Consider the following 22,937-nt stretch of genomic DNA (forward strand, 5'->3'; position numbering starts at 1 on the left):
GAAGAAATATATGCAGGATTACAATGTAACTGATTTTTTCCCTGAACGTGAATTGTTTATTGATTCAGCAAAGTTTCTGATGTCAAAAATTACAGGGGGAAGTTTGAAAAGCCCTGAAATTGCTAGACTCAAGAAAGTGGTCACGAGAGTGATAAGTGATGTAAATTCTAAAGAAAATGAAAGAGTTCAGTTGCAGTTTTAACTCTGTAAAGAGATGTGGTGGCTGTATCTTCCTCTGTATTTTTTATTTTTTCATCCATGAGCAGTTTTAAGATTTCTTCTTTAAACGTAAATGGGGCAAGATATGGTAAAAAAAGAGCCATGGTGTATGAGTTCATTAGGGGAAAGGGAAGTGACATAAATTTTCTACAAGAAACGCATAGTAATTTGGAAAATGAAGTTATGTGGCAACAGGAGTGGGGGGGACAGTGGTGTGTAGTCATAAAACTCAAAAAGTGGGGGTGTGGTTATCTTGTTCTCAAAAGGGTTTTTGCCTTTGTCATATGAGGTTGAAGAGGTAGTTGAGGGGAGGTTATTAAAAGTTAGAGCAAGGTATGAAAACATCACTATGTGTCTGATAAATGTATATGCCCCAGTGGTGACAGTTGAGAGGGTATGTTTTTTAGAGACATTATCAAATACCATTGAAAAATGTAACAAAGAAGATTATTTATTTATTGCTGGGGATTTGAGTGCTCCTTTTAAAGTGTGTAGAGGTATTAGGCAGGGATGCTCTTTGTCAGGAATGTTATATGCCATTGCTATAGAGCCACTACTAAATAGCATTAGAAGTCGCATTGCAGGGGTGTACTTTTCAGAGGATATTCCTCCTATTCATCTCTCAGCCTATGCTGATGATGTAGTTGTGTTAGTGAAAAATCAAACGGAGATGGATAGCTTGAGTCTAATGGTTGATCGTTTTAGGGGAATATCCTCTGCAAAGGTAAATTGGGAAAAGAGTTGTGTTTTACAGATTGGAGAATGGTCTGGAGGGATCATGGCTTTGCCAGGGGGGCTAGAATGGTGTAAGGGAGGTTTTAAGTATCTTGGAGTGTACCTAGGAGATGAGGGGACTATGGAAAAAAATTGGAGTGGGGTGGTTGAAATGGTGGAAGGGAGGATGAGGAGATGGCATTGGTTACTATCTCGTATGTCATATAGGGGGCGCACTATTATAGTTAACAATGTGATTGCCTCTGCACTGTGGCATCGGTTGTCAGTTTTAGAACCACCATCTGGCCTTCTGGCTAAGATACAGGCAATTATTGTGGATTTCTTTTGGGATAAATATCACTGGGTTCCACAAAATGTTTTGTATTTGTCAAAAGAGGAGGGGGGACAAGGTCTTGTACATCTTGCTAGTAGGGCTGCTGCTTTCCGGTTTCAGTTTATTCAAAGGTTGCTTTATGGACCGGAAAATGTGGTGTGGAGAGGGGTGGCAGGTCTTGTATTACAGCGGGTTGGAGGATTAGGTTTAAAGAAGGCTTTATTTCTGGTTGATAGTAGCCAGATTTCTAGGGAGGGAGTACCTCCGTTTTACAGAGGCCTTCTCAGAATGTGGAGCATAATGAAGGTGTCCAGACGAACTTCAGCGGAGTCAGTGCATTGGCTGCTGGAGGAACCTCTGGTGTATGGGGCAAGACTGGATTGTACAACTGCAGCTGTTCCACATTTCTCCAAGATTCTGGTGAAGGGGAAAATCATCACCTTAAAACAGTTAATGGCCATGGATGGGCCCGCCTTAATGGATAGAAGACGGGTGGCAGAACATTTGGGGATGAGGTCGGAAAGGATTGTCGGACAAATGCTGGGGAGCTGCAGGAAGGCTCTGTCAGCGGAAGAATGGGGTATGCTTAGTAGCCACAAGAAGAAGGTAAAAGATGAAGACGTCTCATTTCCAAGACTAGGGATTACACCAAATATCCCAGAGTCAGAAAGAAAGGCGTTATTGCTGGATTTGAGAGGGTTGGAGGAGGTGGGTTTGGATGAGGTGAATGGGAAGGACTTGTATAGGGGGTGTGTCAAGGTGTTGAATAAAGATAAATTGAAAAATAGAAAAGACACTCCATGGAGGGTAAAATTGGGCATTGATGACAAGGTAAAGCCAGCATGGAGAGCACTGTACAAGCCACCGTTACAAAAGGGTACTGGTGATATGCAATGGAGGGTTTTACATGGCATCATTGCAGTTAATGCTTTTGTATCTGTTATTAACTCAGATGTTAGAGATGGATGTCCTTTTTGTAATATAAGAGAAACCATTTTTCACTGTTTTGTGGAGTGTGAGAGGATAAAACCTCTATTGGAAATGCTGGAATCTTTGTTTAAAGCTGTAGGGGAGTTTTTCAATAACACTGTTTTTATTTTGGGGTTTCAATATAGTAAACAACAGAAAAGAAAATGTAAAATGTAAAATTTTATTTTGGGACAAGCTAAGATGTCAATTTTTCTGAGTAGGAAACATAAGATAGAAACGGGATATGGGCAGGATGTAAGATGTGTTTTTAAAGGATTAGTGAAAGCAAGAATAAAAGTAGATTTTGAGTTCTTTTCAGCTGTAAAAGATCTCCTATTATTTGAGGAGAAGTGGGCCTACGAAGGAGCGCTTTGTTTTGTAGAGGAGGGGAAATTATTTTTTGCTGATGAAATAAGTTGAATGTATATGTTATGTATTTATTTTTGTTTAGGAATTACAAAATTTATGTAACACTTGAGTAAAAAAATAAGGTTTTATAAAAACTCTCTCTCTCTCTCTCTCTCTCTCTCTCTCTCTCTCTCTCCTAACAGCGTTCTGCAAATGCAGCAGTGGATGACAGTGAGAGGATCTTTACTGAACTGATCCACTCCATGGAGGAAAGGCGCTCTGAGGTGAAGGAGCTGATCAGAGCTCAGGAGAAGGCTGAAGTGAGTCGTGCTGAAGGTCTACTGGAGCCACTGAAACAGGAGCTAGTTGAGTTGAGGAGGAGAGATGCTGAGCTGGAGAAACTCTCACACACAGAGGATCACATCCATTTCCTTCAGGTGACTAAACCGCCTTGTTAGGCCTATACATGATATGAATATGAAGTTACAGTAATGTAAATCTCTTTCTTTCTCTCTCTCTCTCTCTCTCTCTCTCTCTCTCTCTGTCCAGAGTTATCAATCTCTCTCCAGTCCCAGTGTATCTTCAGACTTGCCCAGCATCATTGTCTGTCCTCTTCAGTACTTTGGAGATGTGAATAAGTCTGTGTCTGAGCTGAGAGTGAATGTAGAAGACCTCCTTAAAGGAGAATGGACCAAGATCTCCACTACAGGTGGGTTGGAAATACTAATTCTGCGAGTTATACAGGTGTCCGAAATCTGATCTTTTGCCCAATTATTTGTCTTTTGACCAATCAGATCAGATCAATCAGATCGTTTGCCAATAATTGTGCAAAAGATAGGAATTGGGCTGTCTGTGTTAATGAAGCCCTTTACTTAAATAGAAAATCTATTACCTTTCTTAACTATTGAATTAACTATTTCTATCATGTTACTGCTGCTCACAAACCAAATTTCCCTCTGGGACAATTCAAGTTTGATTGACTGATTATAATAACATCAACTTATTCTTATTGAAGGTCCTACAGCTATCAAATACAGCATCAAATTGTCATCCTGTGTCCTCCTGTCTCTCTGTCTCTCTCTAGGGATAGTATGTCATAACAACCACAGCTCCCAGACGAAAGCTGCTCTGCAGCAAGATGACCCCATGGAGGACAAGGACAGGGGTCAGGAGGTCAAACGCCGCGAGATCCCTGTTGGAAACTTGGTCGACGTTGACAACACTCCGGTCGCCAAATCACTGCACGGAGACAGTGAGAGAGAAAGGGGTGGAGAAAGGAAGAAAGAGGAAGAAAGACAGAAACATAAGGAAATGGAAAGTGAGAAAAAGAGGGATGGCGGGAGGGAAGTTGAAATGGATGGAGCAAGGGTAGGAGAGAGGGATGGAACAACTGAAAAAGAGATGGAGGGGGTGAGGGAAGAAGCGATGGATATAGGGTGGGAAAACAAGAGGGATGGAACAAGAGAAGGAGTGAGGGGTGAGGAGGAGAAGAGGTCGTGCTGCTATCTCTCTCAGCTGAAGAAAGTCCCTGAGTGTCACAAGGAGCTGGAGCCGCTGTCCTTCAGAAGAACTCACAACGTCCTCATAGATGTAAGACTCTGGCATCGCTCTGTCTGGTCTGAATAACTGTGGTGTCTTTCTTTGTTTGTGATTATGGAGAGAATGAGGAGGAGGAGGTAGCGTGAGATAGTTAAGAGAGTCTAGCTCAATGAAAAAGATCGTTTTTAAAGCGTCTGAGAGTGAACTGGATCTTTACACCAGAAAATGTGTATTGAAATCATTGCTGTCTCTAATAGATCATTCATGTCTGTCTACCTCCCTATTCAGGTTAATGAGTTCCACCATGAAAGGACATTGAAACCTCATTTGGGACATCATGTATGGCACAGTGACTTTGTTAAGATGCCCTGCTCACCAGAAAGCCTCATCAAGACTGGATGGGTGGGTTCATTGATTCATTCATTTACTGTTTAATTTATACATTATTTGTTGATTGTTTGGTTGATTGGTTAATTGATTGATTGGTTTGGTGGCTGAATGATTGATTTGTTAGTTGGTTGAGTTGAGTGGTAAGGTAGTTGATTAGTTAGTGGGTTGATTGGTTAGTTGGTTGATTGGTTAGTTGGTTGATTGGTCAGTTGGTTGATTGACTTTTCCCAGGTAACCAGCTCTGAGCGAAGTCGGTGGAAGGTGGTCTCTAAACAGCTGGAGAGTCTGGCCAATAAGACCACTGCATCAGTGGGTGACGTAGAGGTACGACACACACACACACGCCTCCATTATCCTAACATTTCCTAACACGCCTCCATTATCCTAACATTTCCTAACACGCCTCCATTATCCTAACATTTCCTAACATGCCTCCATTATCCTAACATTTCCTAACATGCCTCCATTATCCTAACATTTCCTAACACGCCTCCATCATCCTAACATTTCCTAACACACCTCCATTATCTGAACATTTCCTAACATGAATCCATTATCCTAACATGCCTCCATTATCCTAACATTTCCTAACATGCCTCCATCATCCTAACATTTCTTAACATGCCTCCATTATCCTAACATTTCCTAACATGAATCTATTATCCTAACATTTCCTAACATGAATCCATCATCCTAACATTTCCTAACATGAATCCATCATCCTAACATTTCGTAACATGCCTCCATTATCCTAACATTTCCTAACATGCCTCTAGTATCCTAACATTTCCTAACATGAATCCATCATCCTAACATTCCCTAACACGCCTCCATCATCCTAACATTTCCTAACATGAATCCATTATCCTAACATGCCTCCATTATCCTAACATTTCCTAACATGCCTCCATCATCCTAACATTTCCTAACATGCCTCCATTATCCTAACATTTCCTAACATGAATCCATCATCCTAACATTTCCTAACATGAATCCATCATCCTAACATTTCCTAACATGAATCCATCATCCTAACATTTCGTAACATGCCTCCATTATCCTAACATTTCCTAACATGCCTCTAGCATCCTAACATTTCCTAACATGAATCCATCATCCTAACATTCCCTAACACGCCTCCATCATCCTAACATTTCCTAACATTAATCCATCATCCTAACATTTCCTAACATGAATCCATTATCCTAACATTTCCTAACACGCCTCCATTATCCTAACATTTCCTAACACGCCTCCATTATCCTAACATTTCCTAACACGCCTCCATCATCCTAACATTTCCTAACATGCCTCCATTATCCTAACATATCCTAACATGCCTCCATTATCCTACCATTTCCTAACATGCCCCCTCAGGTTAACCTGGGTTTGGGGTAACAGTTAAGGTAGGGGTTAGCATGTTTGACCAGTACTGTTTAACAATGATCTACATGTTTCTCTCCACTTAGAAAGCCATAAAGAAATACAACCCAAAGTATGAAGATCAATGGTCCTTTGATGCCCTGCATACCTTTGTTCAGGTCAGTTACCACTTCACTGTGAATGAACTCTAGTGGTGTTAAAACAGCCCTTAGGAGGGTGTAATTCCTAATCATTCCCGGGTTCGAGGGCCTTATTGCTTTTGTAAAACGGTTACCAACAAAGACGAATGACATGTTTTCATTGAAAAAGTTATTTTAATAAGTTAATTTGTTTTATTTCATTTTTCCACCAGACATTATGGTGCGGGCAAAATCCAGTTAGTTCTGAGATTCTGAAGTTGCTTACCAAACAAGCTGGTCGTCCAATCCAAATGTTCTAAGCAAAAAGGTTGCCATGAAGGCTAGCTACTTCTCCTTTGCTAGCTAACCAACTAAGGCCTAGATTCAATCAGATGTTTTGGCGGTGTCGGAGGTGGAACTGGGTTGAAGCCATCAAATTGGTGAGCAACTGCTCTTGTGGTCATTGTCACACCCATCTTACTCGCATTCAGAACGAGAAAGTGTAGTCTGTATAGTAACAATTACGCTCAAACTGAAAACTCATTCAACAACATGTTTTGGATTTCTATTATCCTAATTGAGGTGTAGATTACATCTCACATATTCCAGTGTTCCAAGTTGTAAACAAGGCTGCTTGGGATTGCAACCTGATCTCAGTGTACTTCGTATTATTCTGTAGGTAAATCCAAGACACTCCATTTAGTATGATATGTTACGTTTCATATGGTATGTATTAATTTGTGTATGTCCTTCACCCATTTTGTATCAAATCAAATTTAATTTGTCACATGCGCCAAATACATCAGTTGTAAACTGTAAAATGCTTACTTTACAAGCCCTTAACATACAATGCAGTTTCAAGAAAAATAAGGGTAAGAAAATATTGACTAAATAAACTAAAGTAAAAAAATAAAAGTGCAACAATAAAATAACAATAACGAGGCTATATACAGGGGGTACCGGTCCCAAGTCAATGTGCCAAATACAGGTTAGTCGAGGTAATTGAGGTAATATGTACATGTAGGAAGGGGTAAAGTGACTATGCAAACAGCGATTAGCAGCAGCGTAAAAAGGGTGGCGATTTATGCAAATAGTCCAGGTAGACATTTGATTAGCTGTTAAGCAGTCTTATGGCTTGGGGGTGGAAGCTGCTAAGAAGCCTTTTGGTCCGAGACTTGGCGCCCAGTACCGCTTGCCATGCGGTAGCAAAGAGGACAGTCTATGACTTGGGTGGCTGGAGTCTTTGGCAATTTTTAGGGCCTTCCTCTGACACCGCCCGGTATGGAGGTCCTGGATAGCAGGAAGCTTTACCCAAGTGATGTACTGGGCCGTACGCACTATCCTCTGTAGCGCCTTGCAGTCGGAGAACGAGCAGTTGCCATACCAGGTGGTGATGCAACCAGTCAGGATGCTCTCAATGGTGCAGCTCTAGAACTTTTTGAGGATCTGAGGGCCCATGACAAATCTTTTCAGTCTCCTGAGGGGGAATAAGTGTTGTTGTACCCTCTTCACGACTGTCTTGGTGTGCTTGGACCATGATAGTTTGTTGGTGGTGTGGACACCAAGGAACTTGAAGCTCTCAACCTGCTCCAACACAGCCCCGTCGATGAGAATGGGGGCGTGGCTCGGCCCTCATTTTCCTGTAGTCCACGATCATCTCTTTTGTCTTGATCACGTTGTGGGAGAGGTTGTTGTCCTGGCACCACATGGCCAGGTCTCTGACCTACTCCTTATAGACTGTCTCATCATTGTCGTGATCAGGCTTACCACCGTTGTGTCTTCGTCAAACTTAATGATGGTGTTAGAGTTGTGCTTGGCCACGCAGTCATGGGTGAACAAGGAGTACAGGAGGGGACTGAGCATGCACCCCTGAGGGGCCCCAGTGTTGAGGATCAGAGGGGCAGATGTGTTATTGCCTACTCTTGCCACCTGGGGGCGGCTCGTCAGGAAGTCCAGGATCAAGTTGCAGAGGGAGGTGTTTCGTTCCAGGGTCCTTAGCTTAGTGATGAGCTTTGAGGGTACTATGGTGTTGAACACTGAGCTGTAGTCAATGAATACTACAGTGTCATATATACTGTGTTACAAATAACAATTCTTATTAAATTTGACGAATTTTCAAAACGTACAATATGTTATGAATTTTCAAGACATATGATATGTTACGAATTCTAGCTAGGTGGCTAGGTGTTGTTAGCTAGCTCGTTAACGTTAGCTAGGCTAGGGGTTAGGGTTAAGTTTAGGTGCAGGGTTAGCTAAAGTGCTAAAGTTGTCCGTGATGAGATTTGAACTCGCAACCTTTGGGTTGCTAGATGTTCTCATTATACGCACACCCATGCACCCTGACCAACCACCCTACTTTCGTTTTTGTAACATAACTTATCATACTAAATGGTTGACTCTGATTTAAATACAGAACAATACGAAATGCTCTTCACTTAATGTGACTCCATGCAGCCATTGTCAATGTCCTTTTTAGGTATAATGCAAGGAACCACTTGTGCATTAGACAGCTCTAACGCAGTTCCACCTCCGACACTGTCAAAATAACCATTATGCAGATGTCGGCTAAAGTGGATCTGATTGACTAGAGTGCTAAAGCTAACACACAATCACATCAAGCAGCTGAAATGACAGCCAACTATGTCCATTTTCATTTTTGTTTTACGTTTGTTTCTATTGCCATTTATTTTGATATATCCATTATAATGATGCTGATAAATGAATTGGCCTGGATCAGAGAAGCTGATCATGTCATGTTCATTCTCTCTATGGCACAGTGGAGATCTCTAAAAGATGCTACTTTGTTGCACAAGTTGGAGAGGCAGGCAGCAAGGTTAAGACAAGCCACAGCTGTTGAAAACAAAATGCTAGCATAGTAGCATGGGAAAATAATGTCTTGATACTTTTTTCCATGGGAGATTAAGTTTATAAATTGCCTGGCTGGGCTGTGGGACAGTGGATGTACATTGATATTTCAAAAGGAACAGGTATGACCTGGGGATTGGGGTGAATAACTCCCTGCAATCAACAAATCAGCATCCAGGACCAAAACAACCCCTTTACAATTATATATTCTCCTTCTCTCCTCTAGAAATCACCCAAAGAAGAGAAATACTACACGTCTGTTTTTCCTAAGATAGCAGAGCTGGCCTCCAGCCTGCCTCACAATATCAAGAAGGTAACAACATAGGAACTGAATGATGTACTATGGTACAGAGGTAGAATTCTATGTAGGGGACAGAGTTAGTGTACTATGTAGGGTACAGAGTTAGTGTACTATGTAGGGGACAGAGTTAGTGCACTATGTAGGGTACAGAGATAGTGTACTATGTAGGGTACAGAGATAGTGTACTATGTAGGGTACAGAGATAGTGTACTATGTAGGGTACGGAGGTAGTGCACTATGTAGGGTACAGAGAGTGTACTATGTCAGGGTACAGAGAGTGTACTATGTAGGGTACATAGATAGTGTACTATGTAGGGTATGGAGGTAGTGCACTATGTAGAGTACAGAGAGTGTACTATGTAGGGTACAGAGAGTGTACTATGTAGGGTACCGAGAGTGTACTATGTAGGGTACAGAGATAGTATACTATGTAGGGTACAGAGAGTGTACTATGCAGGGTACAGAGAGTGTACTATGTAGAGTACAGAGATAGTATGCTATGTAGGGTACCGAGAGTGTACTATGCAGGGTACAGAGATAGTATACTATGTAGGGTACAGAGTTAGTGTACTATGTAGGGTACAGAGGTATTGCACTATTTAGGGTACAGAGGTAGTGCACTATGTAGGGTTCAGAGAGTGTACTATGTAGGGTACAGAGAGTGCACTATGTAGGGTACAGAGATAGTGTACTATGTAGGGTACAGAGAGTGTACTATGTAGGGTACAGAGATAGTATGCTATGTAGGGTACCGAGAGTGTACTATGTAGGGTACAGAGATAGTATGCTATGTAGGGTACCGAGAGTGTACTTTTTAGGGTACAGAGATAGTATACTATGTAGGGTACAGAGAGTGTACTATGTTGGGTACAGAGAGTGTACTATTTAGGGTACAGAGGTAGTGCACTATGTAGGGTACAGATTGTAGAGGTACTGAATGTGTGTTCTCTACTTAGTCTGTTAAGTGTGTGTGTGTGTGTGTGTGTGTGTGTGTGTGTGTGTGTGTGTCTGTGTGTGTGTGTGTGTGTAGGCTATCCCTCTACTCCAGAAGGGCCAGACTCAGTCCATCACGTTGTCCCAGAGACAGATAGCTTGTCTGCTGGCCAACGCCTTCTACTGCACCTTCCCCCACCGCAACTCTCCCAAACCCAGAGCAGAGTACCACAACTACCCCACCATCAACTTTAACAGGTCAGAACACACACAACAAACTCCACTGAGGACCCACACACATAGAGACAAACACGAAGTATTCCAACTTCAACAGATGATAACATGTGACTATTCTATCTCTCTGTGTTGTCAGTCTGTTTGAAAAGTGGTCTGAGAGGAAGAGAGAGAAGCTGAGAGCCCTCCTTCATTACTTCCACACTGTCACAGACCCAGGTACGTTACTACCACACACTACTATAGTCACTATAATTACTGGAATACAAGTGCTGTAGTGTACTGTAGTGTACAGAATGAGTGTATTATGTAGGTTACAGGAACCTATTTAAGGCCGTCTGATGAGTGTCGATGAGGAAAACCCTCTGATAATATTTGCTGTGGGAACCAGGTTTACCTGTATGAACTTTGACCCTTGTTGTTGCCATGACAGCGACAGGGCCCTGTGGACTGGTGACCTTTGAGAGGCGCTACATCAGAGACAGAGACATGCCCAACTGGGGGAGGTACACACACACACACACGCACACACAGACACAGACACACGCGCGCACACACACACACACACAGCATTACACACACACACACAGACACACAGCATTACACACACACACACACACAGACACACACACACAGCATTACACACACACACACGCACAGACACACACACACACACAGACACACACAGCATTACACACACACACAGACACACACAGACACAGCATTACACACACACACACAGCATTACACACACAGACACATAGCATTACACACACACACACACAAACACACAGACAAACGTAATATGTCCCCTCTTGTCTTTCTCTGTGTGTCAGTTGTAAGGAAACTGTTCCTAAACTCCACGTCACCTCAGCAGGCTGCATAGAGGAACAGGGAGCAGGGATGTTACAGGTTGGTGACATCTAATGGCTTGTGTGTGTAACACTGTATAAGTGTGTGTGTGTGTGTGTGTGTGTGTGTTTGTGTGTGTGTGTGTGTTTGTGAATTTGTGAGTGTGTAATGCTAAGTGTGTGTGTGTGTGTAATGCTGTATGTGTGTGTGTTTGTAAATTTGTGAGTGTGTAATGCTAAGTGTGTGTGTGTGTGTGTGTGTGTAATGCTGTATGTGTGTGTGTTTGTGAATTTGTGTGTGTTTGTGTGTTGCAGGCAGACTTTGCCTGTAACATGATAGGAGGTGGAGTGTTGGGCTCAGGTCTGGTTCAAGAGGAGATTCTGTTCCTGATGAACCCTGAACTCATCGTATCTCGACTCTTCACTGAGAAACTAGGAGACAATGAGTGTCTCTTCATCACAGGTGTGTGTGTGTGTGTGATCACAGGTTATATAATTTCTCCTCCTCCCCCTTTCTCTCCGTTACATTTTCTCTGTCTCTCTCTCTCTCTCTGTAGGTTCTCAACAGTTCAGTCAGTACAGTGGCTACAGTGACACTTTTAAGTGGGAAGGGCCTCACAGAGACGACATTGAGAGGTGAACACACTCACACACTCACCCACTCACTCACACACACACTCACACACTAAAGTCCATGATTGCTCTGCCTGTGTTTGCAGGGATGAGTGGCAGAGGCTACACAGACAGATTGTGGCCATGGATGCTCTCCACTTCAGACACCAGAGAGAACAGTACAACATGAAACAGGTCACCAGGGAACTCAACAAGGTGAGAGCCAACCCTCCTCTCCTGTAGGGGCCAGATTACAGCTGATTAGTAGAATCAGGTGTGCTAGCTAGAGCAGGGCTGGAGATAAATCTGATGTCGGTGGTGTCCTGTAATATCCTCCCTCAGGCATACTGTGGCTTTAAGGCAGATGACAACACTTACCCAGACTTCCTTCCTGACATCGCCACGGGAAACTGGGGCTGCGGAGCCTTCAATGGAGACCCCAAACTTAAAGGTACCCCTAACTGTTAACCCCTTTCTTAAAGGTACCCCTAACTGTTAACCCCTTTCTTAAAGGTACCCCTAACTGTTAACCCCTTACTTAAAGGTACCCCTAACTGTTAACCCCTTACTTAAAGGTACCCCTAACTGTTAACCCCTTACTTAAAGGTACCCCTAACTGTTAACCGCTAACCCTTGACCCTAAACTTAAAGGTACCCCTAACTGTTAACCCCTTAATTAAAGGTACCCCTAACTGTTAACCCCTTTCTTAAAGGTACCCCTAACTGTTAACCCCTTTCTTAAAGGTACCCCTAACTGTTAACCCCTTACTTAAAGGTACCCCTAACTGTTAACCCCTTACTTAAAGGTACCCCTAACTGTTAACCCCTTACTTAAAGGTACCCCTAACTGTTAACTCCTTACTTAAATGTACCCCTAACTGTTAACCCCTTACTTAAAGGTACCCCTAACTGTTAACCGCTAACCCTTGACCCTAAACTTAAAGGTACCCCTAACTGTTAACCCCTTAATTAAAGGTACCCCTAACTGTTAATCCCAAACTTAAAGGTACCCCTAACTGTTAACCCCTTACTCAAAGGTACCCCTAAATGTTAACCCCTTACTTAAAGGTACCCCTAACTGTTAACCCCTTACTTAAAGGTACCCCTAACTGTTAACCGCTAACCCTTGACCCTTAAGTTAAAGGTACCCCTAACTGTTAACCACTAACCCTTGACCCTTAAGTTAAAGGTACCCCTAACTGTTAACCCCTTATTTAAAGGTACCCCTAACTGTCAACCCCTTACTTAAAGGTACCCCTAACTGTTAACCCCTCACTTAAAGGTACCCCTAACTGTTAACCCCTTACTTAAAGGTACCCCTAACTGTTAACCCATTACTTAAAGGTACCCCTAACTGTTAACCCCTTACTTAAAGGTACCCCTAACTGTTAACCCCTTACTTAAAGGTACCCCTAACTGTTAACCCCTTACTTAAAGGTACCCCTAACTGTTAACCGCTAACCCTTGACCCTAAACTTAAAGGTACCCCTAACTGTTAACCCCTTAATTAAAGGTACCCCTAACTGTTAACCCCTTTCTTAAAGGTACCCCTAACTGTTAACCCCTTTCTTAAAGGTACCCCTAACTGTTAACCCCTTACTTAAAGGTACCCCTAACTGTTAACCCCTTACTTAAAGGTACCCCTAACTGTTAACCCCTTACTTAAAGGTACCCCTAACTGTTAACTCCTTACTTAAATGTACCCCTAACTGTTAACCCCTTACTTAAAGGTACCCCTAACTGTTAACCGCTAACCCTTGACCCTAAACTTAAAGGTACCCCTAACTGTTAACCCCTTAATTAAAGGTACCCCTAACTGTTAATCCCAAACTTAAAGGTACCCCTAACTGTTAACCCCTTACTCAAAGGTACCCCTAAATGTTAACCCCTTACTTAAAGGTACCCCTAACTGTTAACCCCTTACTTAAAGGTACCCCTAACTGTTAACCGCTAACCCTTGACCCTTAAGTTAAAGGTACCCCTAACTGTTAACCACTAACCCTTGACCCTTAAGTTAAAGGTACCCCTAACTGTTAACCCCTTATTTAAAGGTACCCCTAACTGTCAACCCCTTACTTAAAGGTACCCCTAACTGTTAACCCCTCACTTAAAGGTACCCCTAACTGTTAACCCCTTACTTAAAGGTACCCCTAACTGTTAACCCATTACTTAAAGGTACCCCTAACTGTTAACCCCTTACTTAAAGGTACCCCTAACTGTTAAGCCCTTACTTAAAGGTACCCCTAACTGTTAACCTCTTTCTTAAAGGTACCCCTAACTGTTAACTGCTAACCCTTGACCCTTAAGTTAAAGGTACCCCTATCTGTTGACCCTGGCTCCTAACCCCCCAAACAATAACTCAACTCTACCCACAGGATATTCCACAGAGAGACACTCTGAAAATTCAAACAAAATGACTCTGTGATCTGATTGGTTGTTTTTCCCCTCCCAGCTCTGGTCCAGCTGATGGCTGCAGCCAGGGCTAAGAGGGGCGTGGCCTTCTTCACATTCAAGAACTTCAGCTTGGAGAGAGAGCTGCAGGACATGCACCACCTACTGGTCACACACAGAACTACAGTGGGTGAGTTAGTACACACAGAACTACAGTGGGTGAGTTAGTACACACAGAACTACAGTGGGTGAGTTAGTACACACAGAACTACAGTGGGCGAGTTAGTACACACAGAACTACAGTGGGTGAGTTAGTACACACAGAACTACAGTGGGTGAGTTAGTACACACAGAACTACAGTGGGTGAGTTAGTACACACAGAACTACAGTGGGTGAGTTAGTACACACAGAACTACAGTGGGTGAGTTAGTACACACAGAACTACAGTGGGTGAGTTAGGACACACAGAACTACAGTGGGTGAGTTAGTACACACAGAACTACAGTGGATGAGTTAGTGCACACAGAACTACAGTGGGTGAGTTAGTACACACAGAACTACAGTGGGTGAGTTAGTACACACAGAACTACAGTGGGTGAGTTAGTACACACAGAACTACAGTGGGTGAGTTAGTACACACAGAATTCAGTGGGTGAGTTAGTACACACAGAACTACAGTGGGTGAGTTAGTACACACAGAACTACAGTGGGTGAGTTAGTACACACAGAACTACAGTGGGTGAGTAACTATAGTAAATATTAGACTGCAGGAGGTGGAACCTGATCTGAAAGTCCTCCTTCCCCTCACTGTGTTTCGTCAAACCTCATATCCTCCTAGTTGCCGTGTAAATCAAGTTTGATTGATTGATTGATTCCTCTCCCCTGTCTCAGGTGAGCTGTATGAGTTGCTGGTTGACTACTGTGCTGTGATACAGTTGGCTCACACACATGCGGACCTGTTTGACTGGATCAGGAATACCCTGAAACACAGGAGTCAGCTGTGAGGACACATCTACATACTCTAAAGGAGCTTCCTTTCCTTGTCTCCTTTCCTTTTTTTCACATTATTGAGATGCACCCCAGAGATAGAGTGGCTCTATGAATGATCTGTGGATAGAAACATGGTACAATTCCAAGTAATGGTTGATTATGAATGTGTTTGTCTTTTCAATAGTTACACTGTTTCTAAATCAAACTGATACATTTGTAACTACTGCATACTGAACTATTTAGAAAACGACTAAATGTGATGATAAAACGAAGCGAATGAAATGATGTCAACAAAATCAGGGTTCCTGCTTGTCCCTTGGTGATAGCCAACAACTTAACCAAACACTGGAAACTATGCACATAACAGGAGGTTGGTGGCACCTTCATTTTGGAGAACGGGTTCGTGGTCATGGCTAGAGTGGAATCAGTGGATTGGTATCAAATACATCAAACATATGGTTTCTATGTGTTTGATGCCATTCCAATTTCTCCTTCCCGGCCATTATTATGAGCAGTTCTCCTCTCAGCAGCCTGCTGTGATGCACAAGAAGTGTACTGTAAAATACTTATTATTATTTTTAAATTATTAATAAATTCCTCTTTATAATCCAGTAATAAATTCCTCTTTTATAATCCAGTTTTTATTTTGTGGCTGTTTTTAGCACCATAGCTGTTTTGAGCATTGTGACTGTTTTCAACATTTTGGCTGACACATACACACACTTAAAACAAGGACTTGTTGTAAGTCCATGTGGGCAACCATCTTTATGCACCTCTGCTATTGTCACTCTAACGGTGTAACCGAGGACAGATTGTTTAACCAATCAGCATTATGATGACCCCTGACCCATAAAGAGTGTGTCTGGAAATGATGACTGTACTGTTAGCTTTGGCTGAGACAGACAGACGCTAGAATAGCTGTTGTGTTTAGTTCTGTTGCAGAACCCTTATTCTGTACTATAACCCCGTTTTCAATACACATTTTCAGAGGCATATAACAGTATATAGTACAGTACATATACACATTTACATCATCTGCCACTGAACTAGGTTGGTGTTGATCAACCCAATTTTCAGCTATTGGAACATTTAGTGACATGAGTAGATTTTGTTTAAGGAGATGGCAGGATAGGAGCAAAAGCAGGGAGATAAAGTAGAGTTTATTTAACCTGTTAAGGAGAACGGAATTCTGAACTCCTTTTGTATTTGTTTTGTATTATTTATGATATACACAGGCCCCGTGCTGGGATTGAATAGGGATCCCCACCCCATTACTTGTACTGAGCTCACTAGAGTGGTAGACTGTTCACCATGACCAGGTAAGAGACCAATGTTAAATCAGTCCAGTCAGGTAAAAGGCTTAACTGAATAAACAACAGAGACAACACGTGAATATGAAAGTATTAAAGTAGTTTAGCAGATGGCCTCGTCTGTGAAGGGTTACCCCCAGAGCCAGATGCTGGCTTGGCAAGTAGCCCTTTGGTGGGCAGCTGGCATGGAAACCCCCCATCCCGCTGAGAGTGAGAGGTTCTGATTACGGGACTTCAGCTGGTGGCGGTGGGTGGGGAGGTGGTGGGTCGACGGTAACACGTGCTGCAAGACAGCGAGAGAGAACAGGGGTAAGCAATCATTTAAATACATCACAAGCTGTACGCCCATTGTTGAGAGGAGAGCAAGCTGATCATCGTACAGGTGAGTGGTGAGGTTCCATTATTCTATTACATTTATATTTTATTTATTCACTTTTACCCCAAACAATTACAAACATACACATACGAACCACAACATACAGACGCACACAAACATTGAATACACCCCAACGGCCCACCCACATGTTCATACCCCTATCTCCAGTGCCTGCATTATTGTTCGCCACATGGCCTCAAATTATACCATTTTGTTTTTCTCTGTTGTCCATGCAATATTTAAATAATAAATCATTTGATTTTATCATTGTGTTAATGATGGCAGATTGATTAATTTCCAGGTGTTAAGAATACATTTCTTCAAGATGAATCATTCTGCTGTGCTCATTGATTATAGGGTAAAGGTGATTGACATTCCGCACGTGGCTAATTGATAGTAAAGGAGGAGTGACATAATGCTGTGCTGTTGACGAGAACATTTGTAAACATCACAGATATAAATTCCTGTTGTGCCCATGATAAAGGATGTGATGTGAATTATGTCGTAGCCTACTACTGAATCAAAGTCGAATGTGAGGATAATCATTCAGACCAGCCTTACTGATTGAATTTAGGTTAACTACATTAGTAGACTACGTCTGTAATAGTTGATGAATATCTTAAAAGGATAGTTCACACACAATATCCCAATTTCCACGTGTTTTCTACTTAACTTTCAACTACCATTTATTTGATCAATTTATCTTGATAACACTGCCCGTGATACGATCTCTCTGTAACAGGTTCACCGTGGGGAGAGAAGGCCTGCTATTCATCTTCTTTCTGCTGCTTCCACTGGCCTTGGTCTGGGAAGACCCCCCAACCCTCAACTCAATCAGTGATCTCAGTAATATTGAGTTTGGCCACCACTTCCCACGTCGCGGCTTATATCTGCGCTACTTCATCACCCACAACCCAGTTGTGGATAACAACGATGCCCTCGTACCAATTTTCATACCAGACAGGGGAGACAGGGGCTTCCATTTCTACAGTAAATTTGAAAGGGTGTTTTCACCGCTACAAGATCAAAACTTACATTACAGGCTTACTTTGCTGTTTTTCATGGTTCGGGCTAGGCCCTTCTAGATGATTCTGTGCTTCCAACTTTGTGGCAGCAATATGGGGAAGGCCCTTTCCTGTTTCAGCATGACAATGCCCCCGTACACAAAGCGAGGTCAATACAGAAATGGTTTGTCGAGGTCGGTGTGGAAGAACTTGACTGGCCTGCACATAGCCCTGACCTCAACCCCATCAAACACCATTGGGTTGAATTGGAACAACGACTGTGAGCCAGGCCTAATCATCCAACATCAGTGCCCAACCTCACTAATGCTTTTGTGGCTGAATGGAAGCAAGTCCCTTCAGCAATGTTCCAACATCTAGTTGAAAGCCTTCCCAGAAGAGGGGAGACCATTATTGCAGCAAAGGGGGGACCAACTCCATATTAACGCCCATGATTTTGGAATGAGATGTTTGACATGCAGGTGTCCACATACTTTTGGTCGTGTAGTATATATGTCTACCATGTCCATCCGACCTGGGACCCAGGCTTGATTCTTTCTGAATAAATTATTACGAACCGTCTGCAAAGACAATTCCCCTGGGAACGCTGAAAGAGAACCATGTTCTTTTTAATTTCTTGTCAGTGAGTTCACAACCTCAAATCTACACAGAACTAGTCAGCTTGTCTTGAATAGTACAGATGTAGGATCTGCTCTCTGGGATCAAGATGATCAGGGCATCTACAGTTGTCCTCAGTGCAATCAGACCTTCACTCCAAGGCCTACTCTGAGGAAAAATAACATGTTGGCTGAGGTGGTGGAGACACTGAAGAAGACAGGACTCCAGGCTGCTCCCCCTGCTCTGTGAGAGAGAATAAAGTAGACGGCACGGGTCAAAATCTTTATTTATGACCCTGTGTCCATGATGACGTATACATGTCCAAATATGGGCCTCCGGCCAGGACATCCTGTTCCTGTGGTCACTTGTTAGAGGGTGTGTTATTTTAGATCTATATTGCATCCTTTGAAGTTGTCATGCTGATTGATGTCTCGGGACCTGGTTGAACTGGGGGGGTTCTGTGTTTGAACTTTTGAAAGAGTATGGCCCCACACCCCCAGTTTTATTGTCCTTATGGTTGCTATCTATGAAGCAGGAATGTGTGTGTGTGTGTGTGTGTGTGTGTGTGTGTGTGTGTGTGTGTGTGTGTGTGTGCGTGTGTGTTAGAAACAAGGAATGTGTGTGTATGTATGTGTATGGGTATGTGTGTGTGTGTGTGTGTGTGTGTGTGTGTGTGTGTGTGTGTGTGTGTGTGTGTGTGTGTGTGTGTGTGTTAGAAACAAGGTCCCTTGGCATTGTGTCCATTTCAAGCTTTCAACAACAATAAAACAGCCATCTAAATAATGTTTCTCAGCCTAGTTTCCTATTTAGTTCTCTTTATATGTACAGGCACAGAGCTTCCAGATGGCTCCAGCCTAAGGATTTTCAGTGCATGTACACCTGGGGAGATTAGAACCCCAAAGAAAAGATCCTAAAGGTAATTTCAGATTCAGGTTTATCATGACAGCCTCTTTATGAAAGGCCTTCATTTATGGCTAAACAGCTTCTACACAGCTTATTAATTCATTAATTAATGCTGTGGGATAAAATCAGGTGTTTCTAGGTGGGCTTAAACAAATCTACAGTGAAACAAACATGTACACTTTACACATATATTTATTGACTTTTAAAAAGACCACAGTAACATGACAGAATTTGTGCAAATGCTACGAAATCTGCTAGTGGATATTAAATGTACAGCAGTAGTATTCTGTAACAAGCAATACGTGTTAAATATGTGGCACAGGCAATCATGACAGCCTCTTTATGAAAGGCCTTCACTTATGGCGAAACAGTTTTCTACCCATCTTATTAATTAATGATGTGGGCATACCCAGGATTTACATGCAGGATGGTTGATCTACACATGGAGGAAAAACTTAGAGTTTTGATGGAGCGGGCAAGTGTCTTTGCGATGGTGAATTGGAAACGTATAATGGTCAGGGCTAACCGGACCCTTTATCTGTAAGAAATAGTCAACATTTTGAATTATAACGTGTGTTAAAATGTATGTACTAAATATTTTTGAATTAAATCACTGGTTTTAAAAATGTATCTCACGCTTTTACGATAGGGGAAGCGGTAATTTCATATTTCGGTTTAGGGGGTTATTAACTTTATGGAAAACAATATTCACACTATGTGGATTATAAACATGTACATACATAGAGAGCCAACACATCAAGATCTAACAGGGATGAGTGGTGATTCATAGTACAACAGGAGTCTTCTGTAACCTGCAATACGGGTTAAATATGTTTTACATACATCCATGACTGAATGGTTTCACAAACGGTAAACGCTTACAAAAACGGTTTTGTAAGAAAGTTGAACCAGGCCTCATTCACCAGTCTAGAGATGAACCTAGAGACACCAAAACATCAACGTTTAGAGCAGCTTGGAGATTATTACCCATGTAAGTGGGGAGCAAAGAGCGGATTTACCGAACTCTGTACAAATATTTATGGACCTTAAATGATTATAGAATACACAATATCTCACCCTTTAATGACAGGAAAATGTCCTTTCCATCCATCACCCCGGTCTGTCACAAAGAAAAAAGACACGGAAAATCAGGGTGCGTGCGTGAGTGTGCGGTACAACTGTAGGCCTCCAATGTTTTTACATAAAACACTCATGATGCATGTTTAAATAGTAGTACAATTTGGTAATTAATTCTAACATGTCTTTAAAAAGTTTGTACTAAATATTTTGGAATTAAATCCCTGGTTTTAAAAATGTATCTCACCCTTTAACGCTGGGTAAAATGTCCTTTCCATACATCACCCCGGTCTGTCACGAAGAAAAAAGGCACGGAAAATCAGGGTGCGTGCGTGAGTGTGCGTGTGACGGGGACAGCAGGATTGTGTGTGTGCGCGTTTCAAAAACAAAGCGGAGGGGGTGTTCAACAGGGGCCCAAGCATGTAGCCCCATTCTATCTGGAGGGGGATCGTTTGAAACCAATGTTTGCACTATCATGCATACGGCATGTCGAGATATCTGCCGACCGCCCGGGGTTAAACATTGATATCTCTAATCAGCGCCCAGTGCCCCCACCCCGGGGTTAAACATTGATATCTCTAATCAGCGCCCAGTGCCCCCACCCCGGGGTTAAACATTGATATCTCTAATCAGCGCCCAGTGCCCCCACCCCTGGGTTAAACATTGATATCTCTAATCAGCGCCCAGTGCCCCCCACCCCGGGGTTAAACATTGATATCTCTAATCAGCGCCCAGTGCCCCCACCCCGGGGTTAAACATTGATATCTCTAATCAGCGCCCAGTGCCCCCACCCCGGGGTTAAACATTGATATCTCTAATCAGCGCCCAGTGCCCCCCACCCCGGGGTTAAACATTGATATCTCTAATCAGCGCCCAGTGCCCCCACCCCGGGGTTAAACATTGATATCTCTAATCAGCGCCCAGTGCCCCCCACCCCGGGGTTAAACATTGATATCTCTAATCAGCGCCCAGTGCCCCCACCCCGGGGTTAAACATTGATATCTCTAATCAGCGCCCAGTGCCCCCACCCCGGGGTTAAACATTGATATCTCTAATCAGCGCCCAGTGCCCCCCACCCCGGGGTTAAACATTGATATCTCTAATCAGCGCCCAGTGCCCCACACCCCGGTTGTAGACAGAATGTCTCGGCATCCCCTCGTTGTTTGAATTCACCGCCTTTGTTCTCTAAACCAAATATACAGGGTGTTGCATACATGATATCTCCCGAAACAATCCCACCACGGCCCTGTAAACTCATTCAGTACTTTCTCTAGTTAGGGACACGTACGCGGAGCGAGTCTAGTGGCGCATACTTTAACACTATGTTAGCACAGCTTTAGCTAAATGTTAATATTATCTAACGACAGAGAATTTAAACGTCCCGACAACTTCCCCGGGAACCTCCACCCACACGCTACATATTCCGGTACATAGTTTTATTTTTTATACATTTTTAGGCGTGAATATGTTAAAACATGGACAAATAATGTTTTTTTCAGACTCCCACGAGACCGGCCCTGCAGAATAGGGAAACACTAGATGTAAAAAGTCACGCCCCCTCGGTTTCTGCGATTCGTCAGAACAGCCAGCGCCAAAATGCCGAGTTATGTTAACTATGTATTGTTAATATATAGTATTATACATGAAATGTATTTGACATTTTATGTATCTAACATATTTTTATATTTAATAACCTATTTTGTATGTATTATTTTCTATCAGACTCCTCCCCGGCAAAAAACGGCACATAAGGCCACATACATCTAGAGCTGGGGGATTCCGGCTCACCGAACATTCCCAATGAAACACCCAAAGCGGAGGGATATCCCTGTTTTTAATGACATTTCAGAGGTTGACGACCGGTTATTCTGTGATGCGGCCAACCTTCTTGACCCCGACAATTCTATGGCGTCAACATCCGGATCTGAAATAGAACAAGCAATGTTTTTTCACAGTCTTTTTAATTCTAGGTATTTACATGTATGTTTTTAAAAATGAAGACTATTTATACAATGAAACAAGGTTTTTTATTCACACTGTTTGTAAACAATAGCTTCTGCCCTCTTAGGGTCAACATGACCCGCTTATTGATTAGAAAGGATGATTCGAAACCAAGGCCATCTATATTCAATCTGTGATTAGAAACGATAATTAGAAGCTATGACAAAACTATGAAGACAGGGCGGTGTGTTCGTGAATGATGACCTATTATTTAAGTGTGGAATATATTCTCTCTCTCTCTCAGGCATATATGTTTGATACAATTACCCACTTTAAAAACTGTTGCTGCAATATTACTTCTCAATGTGTGTACATTTCAATCTTTCAACAACAATAAACAAACCAGCTCAATAATGTTTCTCAGACTAACACACTGTTGAGTTTTTACCTATTTAGTAAAGAAACAACCACTAAGACAAAACACAAAAAGTTGTAATATAATCTGTATACATGTCATT

The 22,937-nt window shown here is 42.5% G+C and overlaps 1 protein-coding gene across 1 annotated transcript in view; it reads left to right on the forward strand.

The window, feature by feature from the left end:
* The window catches only part of LOC112220097, a 23,194-nt gene extending 7,364 nt beyond the window's left edge, over positions 1-15,830 (forward strand). The window contains exons 3-19 of the mRNA XM_042302567.1: positions 2,788-3,021; positions 3,134-3,293; positions 3,669-4,174; positions 4,412-4,525; positions 4,745-4,837; positions 5,983-6,054; positions 9,107-9,193; positions 10,212-10,372; positions 10,488-10,567; positions 10,782-10,854; positions 11,185-11,260; positions 11,515-11,662; positions 11,757-11,835; positions 11,919-12,027; positions 12,154-12,262; positions 14,264-14,392; positions 15,095-15,830. Of these exons, the coding sequence (XP_042158501.1) occupies positions 2,788-3,021; positions 3,134-3,293; positions 3,669-4,174; positions 4,412-4,525; positions 4,745-4,837; positions 5,983-6,054; positions 9,107-9,193; positions 10,212-10,372; positions 10,488-10,567; positions 10,782-10,854; positions 11,185-11,260; positions 11,515-11,662; positions 11,757-11,835; positions 11,919-12,027; positions 12,154-12,262; positions 14,264-14,392; positions 15,095-15,207 (2,343 nt within the window). The 3' untranslated portion in view covers positions 15,208-15,830. The remainder of the gene's footprint in view (positions 1-2,787; positions 3,022-3,133; positions 3,294-3,668; positions 4,175-4,411; positions 4,526-4,744; positions 4,838-5,982; positions 6,055-9,106; positions 9,194-10,211; positions 10,373-10,487; positions 10,568-10,781; positions 10,855-11,184; positions 11,261-11,514; positions 11,663-11,756; positions 11,836-11,918; positions 12,028-12,153; positions 12,263-14,263; positions 14,393-15,094) is intronic.
* The last annotated feature ends 7,107 nt before the right edge of the window (positions 15,831-22,937 follow it).

Source organism: Oncorhynchus tshawytscha, linkage group LG20 (assembly GCF_018296145.1).
Source record: "Oncorhynchus tshawytscha isolate Ot180627B linkage group LG20, Otsh_v2.0, whole genome shotgun sequence".
Classification (NCBI taxonomy): Eukaryota; Metazoa; Chordata; class Actinopteri; order Salmoniformes; family Salmonidae; genus Oncorhynchus; species Oncorhynchus tshawytscha.